This window comes from Lathyrus oleraceus, chromosome 6 (genome assembly GCF_024323335.1).
Source record: "Lathyrus oleraceus cultivar Zhongwan6 chromosome 6, CAAS_Psat_ZW6_1.0, whole genome shotgun sequence".
Lineage (NCBI taxonomy): Eukaryota > Viridiplantae > Streptophyta > Magnoliopsida > Fabales > Fabaceae > Lathyrus > Lathyrus oleraceus.
The window spans coordinates 394,784,586-394,789,401 of record NC_066584.1 but is presented as its reverse complement, the minus strand read 5'-3'; the positions used below and the strand labels follow the sequence as shown (position 1 = coordinate 394,789,401).

The following is a 4,816-nucleotide window of genomic DNA, read 5'->3' as shown; positions in this document are numbered from 1 at the left end:
GAACCTAAGCTTGACAGTCTGAAGGGCTTGATCTCTGATTTGACTCTCAGTAAACGTGATGACTTCGAAAAAAACTATGGGAAAATTTTGAGCCTTCTGACTAAGAAAGTTGACTATGGGATTATCGACTCTTTGGCACAATATTATGATCCACCTCTACGCTGTTTCACATTCCACTACAACATTTTATACTTTAGGCAATGGAAGAATAGGCAACGACTGAAAAACCGTCACCTAAAGGTATCATAGACTGCACTTTTTTATGCGTGGACGAGTTTCTTGGCAAAGCCTGAAAAGCCGTCCCTTATTTACTTTATGCTACGGTTAGTAAAATGCGGGCATAACATAAACGTCGTCTATTTACTATAAGCGACGCTTATGAAATCGTAGATATAACATAACCGTAGTTTATTCCTTTTATGCCACGGTTAAGATATGTGGTTGTTTCTTATTTAAAAACAACAACTAAAAAGCATGGCCTATTGTTAAAAGGCTACGGTTTTTATTATTATTTTGAACTTCAGTTATTTTTCTTAAAATATAAAAATAAAAATAATATTTTTTTAAAAATGAAACAGAAGTTTCAAACCGAAGTGTGCAAATGGTTAAAGATCATTACCACTGGATTACTGACATTTAATCAACATATTTTTATCCTTAAAAGATTTTTAAATTAGACTTATATTAATTTATTATGTTATATTTAAATGGAAAAAGATAAATTTATTAAAATATAGCAACTAAGGAGTTGAACTCAGGTCCTTACTTTCAAAGAAAACATGTATTACCACTAGGCCACTTTCATTTCACTTGAATGTTTTTCTTTGAAAATTTATTTATAATTTAATGTTCGTATTTTTTTCTTATAATTTTCTAAAAGCTGATTCATTACAATTGAACCCTAAATTATATTTTCTTCTTTCTCTCTGCACAACTTTCTGCCGTTTCTTCTTTCTCTCTACACAACGTTCTGTCTTTTCTTCTTTCTTTCTACTCAAAGAAAGATTTTCTCTACAACTCACATACTCTCACGCCGGCCACCGCACGTTTTCTGTTGCAACTCACCTTCGTTGTATTGTTGTATCATTTGTTACAAACACTTCTCAAGAGTAAGTTTCTCATTCTCATTCTATTTCTCATAAATACCTCTTACCACCAAAATCTTTTGTTGTTCACCTTTTTCATTTACCTCTCTGTTTTGAATACCTTCGTTTTTTTCTTTCTGTTTGTGAAATTAGAAATTGCTCAAGCTGGACCACCGCCTCAAATTATTTGCCATATTTGTCTCCAAGGGTGAGTCTCATTCTTCCTAAAATTACTCAAATACTTAAATTATCCTAAAACTCTAACCTTCCCATTTCTCCAAATCTGAATTGAAAAATATTACTTTAAATATTTTTTGTTACAAAAATTATTTTGTAAGGATGTCATATGGTTATTAGGGTTTATTATATAAGGGCGTTATAATACTTTAGTGAGATTGTATTTGCTTTCATAGGCTTAGCGTGAAAGTTGTTTCAAATTATAACATCAATTGCTTTAAGTTTTTAGTTTTTAGTAACTCATATTATAGTAACATTTTGATACAAGAATAACTTAACAGAGGGACATACTTTTCAAAATAGAAGAAACTAGAAAGAATATAATATTATTGTACACTGTTATATCTAATCAACCAAAAATATACAGTTATTTTAATCCTGTTTTAATTTCATAAAATCAAAATGACCTCACATAAAATTAGTTAGTAACCAATTATTAGAGTATATGTCCTCGATTATTGATAACAACCATTTAACTTAATGAATTGAAAATTGTGGAGAGTAATTCATGAAACAAACATCTACTGTACTAATTAAATAACTAAATCTGGAATTAAAATAATAAAATAAACTAGAAGTTTGGAACAATGCATATATATTTGTATGAGGATTCCTTAAGCAGGTACTGTTAACACTAATTGCCGATACAATTAATAATCAAGTATTAATTTGATTTCCTGTTGATCAGACATGTTGCACTACTCTTGAGAGTAATAATTTTTTTCATTATTTTAATAGTAAACAAGAATTATTTATTCATGTCAAATATGTGTTAAGATATGAGAGGAATTTGGAACTCGAGGAGAAAGTCCAGGAGGAAATATATTATATTACATTTTATTAGTATTAACATTGATGTGCTGATTAATATCTATAGTTAACATTGATGTGCTGATTAATATTTATGTGTGTGTATATACTTGTTGGATAAAGTTTTGCTTCATTCAACTAATATGGAATAATATGCATGGCTTTTTCTTATGTGCATAGTTTCGAACAGTATGAAACACAATTAATGAAACACAATTGCAGCCCCATATTAGCATAATTTATACTTAGACATTATTGTGCACATTTCCATACTATCTTTATTAAAGACTTACTACTCAATGAACTGCTTCAATTTCTTTGCATGTAACATTGATTCTACTCAGTGAACTATTTTATGTATTGTAGGATATTAGTAAAAACAATGCAGGTAATGGGAGCAAGCAAAAGTTTATGCATCGTGTAGGACCAACAAATTTTGCTAGAATTCGTGTAAAATTGGTATGATATTTGCGTGTGATTATCAATAGAATAAGTTATTTTTTCAATCTCTTATTAAGTAGTATTTTTTTAATATATAAATAATCATGTAGCGAGCAAAAAAGGATGGAGAAGAAGTCACTCAAGCTGAAATGTTTAATGAAACTCGAAAAAGTTGCAAGGGAAAACAAGTGGATGAGGAAACCCAATTTGCTATTGTAAGTTAAATTATAATATTCATTATAAATACACATGTGGTTTTTAATTTTGTTCAAAACTAATAATTTAAAATATTAGGATAAACTTCAAGAATCTATTGAAAACTCAGTTGAAGCTGGAACACAAGCATTTCAATAATTGTTTGGAAAAGAAAAGCCTGGTAGAGTGAGATGTTATGGAAGAACTGTCACACCATCATTGTTGAAAAAAAAATGAAGAAATTTCTTTAATGAAAATGCAATATGATGGTAAGATTTCTGACATGGCGCAAAATATGGGAGCAATGGAGGCACTTTTGAAAAGCATGTATATGCAACAAAATCCACATTTAAGTGAAGAGGAAGTAGATGATAAGATGAGAGAAGCTTTGCACAATGATAATATTCCAACACCACGCTCATCGACATCAACATATGCTCTTACTCATCAAAAGGTACTATACTTGACATTAATAAAAATCAACATTTATTTTATTAAGTGTTGAGTTGTTATTTTATAGTTGTTTAATTTTTTAAATATGCGGTATTAGTTTTATAAGTTACTCATTAAGTTAGTATATATTCATGCTAGCTAGGTTGAAAATTGTGAACATATGTTACCATGCACATTTTCATTATGTTTTTTTAAAAATTATCATTGTATATTGGTTTAGATGGTAAGATTCATGTATAAATTTCATAGATTCGAGTTTGAATTCTAAGCGTGCAAACTTCGTTAGTGAGTAATATATAATTATCAATTGTTTGAATTGAATCATTATTGCATGGATGTTGAGTCATTTGAAGCCTTGCATATGCCGCTTTGATTATTGTAACTTCGTTATTGAATAATATATAAAAGAAATTTTTCATATTTATAGGTTAAAAATAAAGATGATCCTCAAGATGAACAAGATGATGATCTTCAATATGATCAAGATGATGATGATCTTCAATATGATCAAGATGATGATGATCTTCAATATGATCAAGATGATAATGATCTTCAATATGATAATTTTCAAGATGATGATTCTCATGAACCTCAACACAATGAATATGATAAAGACCGCCATTGATTTAAATATTGACGATTATGTTTTGTTTTATGGAGTTACATAAGCCAACTAGCTATAACTTATATTGCTTGGATTTATTTTGAAAATATTTGTATTTTTTTGCATTTCAAAGAGTTGATTACACTTCATCTTATTAATACTTCATATTTATATATGTTTTCAATTTATAAATGTGCTTCTTCTAATAATATTGAAAAATAATCTATTAGAATAATGTGAAGGTATTGTAACACCTCAAAATTTGCCCTCCTCTCTTGGGACTAGCTTAGCATATTGCATTTCATTTTTAGGTCATTAGGCATGGCATATTTGCACATCATATGGCCACAACAAGCAAGTCATCCTCCTAGGTCTTGACCAGAAGATAAAGAGGTTGATATATTCAAGCCTGAGGGTCTCATTGAATGGATCACTAACCATCTGAGGGTTTGTGCTTCAAATTAGGGTTTCTTGATTCCTCAAGGGGATTGAGCTTCATCTTGGTTGAAGTGGTACATCATCATCATCATGGTCTTATCATCACCAAGAGATTCATTATGCTTGATCAGATTCCTTGGGATTAGGGTTTTGACCTCTGGTCAACCCTAATCATCTGAATTGTGCCAATCAGGGCTTGTCAAGGGGATGAGGTCTTCATTGAGATGAGAGAGATCATTCTAAGGTTTCATTGAGCTTATGGAAGCTAGGGTTTCATGTTTGAGCCATTTCATCAGGAGATTTAAGCTCAAGATCATCAGTGCACAGCCAATTCATCTGTCAGTCAACAAAAGTCAACTGATGGATTTGGAGGTGGGAGAGGGTTGGATACACTTCATTCATGTCCAAACAAGTTTCATTTGACATTACAAACATCAACAATGAAGAAAATAAAGTCAGATGGAAACTTTCCAAAAATAGAAAGTGACTTGTAATTCAAAATTGCCAAAAATGGAAAGGTTTTCTCCTCAAAATTACATGTCCAAATATGCTT

At 30.4% G+C, this 4,816-nt stretch overlaps 1 protein-coding gene across 1 annotated transcript; it reads left to right on the top strand.

Moving 5' to 3' along the window:
* The first annotated feature begins 3,051 nt into the window (after nt 1-3,051).
* On the top strand, nt 3,052-3,846 carry LOC127095824 (serine/threonine-protein phosphatase 4 regulatory subunit 2). The gene is made up of 4 exons (XM_051034455.1): nt 3,052-3,222; nt 3,319-3,342; nt 3,442-3,444; nt 3,649-3,846. The coding sequence occupies exons 1-4, from the start codon at nt 3,052-3,054 to the stop codon at nt 3,844-3,846; spliced, it is 396 nt and encodes a 131-aa protein (XP_050890412.1).
* The last annotated feature ends 970 nt before the right edge of the window (nt 3,847-4,816 follow it).

Bases quoted from the DNA above. Each gene is read 5' to 3' on its own strand.
- LOC127095824 (XM_051034455.1), top strand. From the start codon at position 3,052: ATGGCGCAAAATATGGGAGCAATGGAGGCACTTTTGAAAAGCATGTAT. The intron at 3,223-3,318 runs GTACTATACTTG...ATGCGGTATTAG, and splicing joins ATGCTCTTACTCATCAAAAG to TTTTATAAGTTACTCATTAA.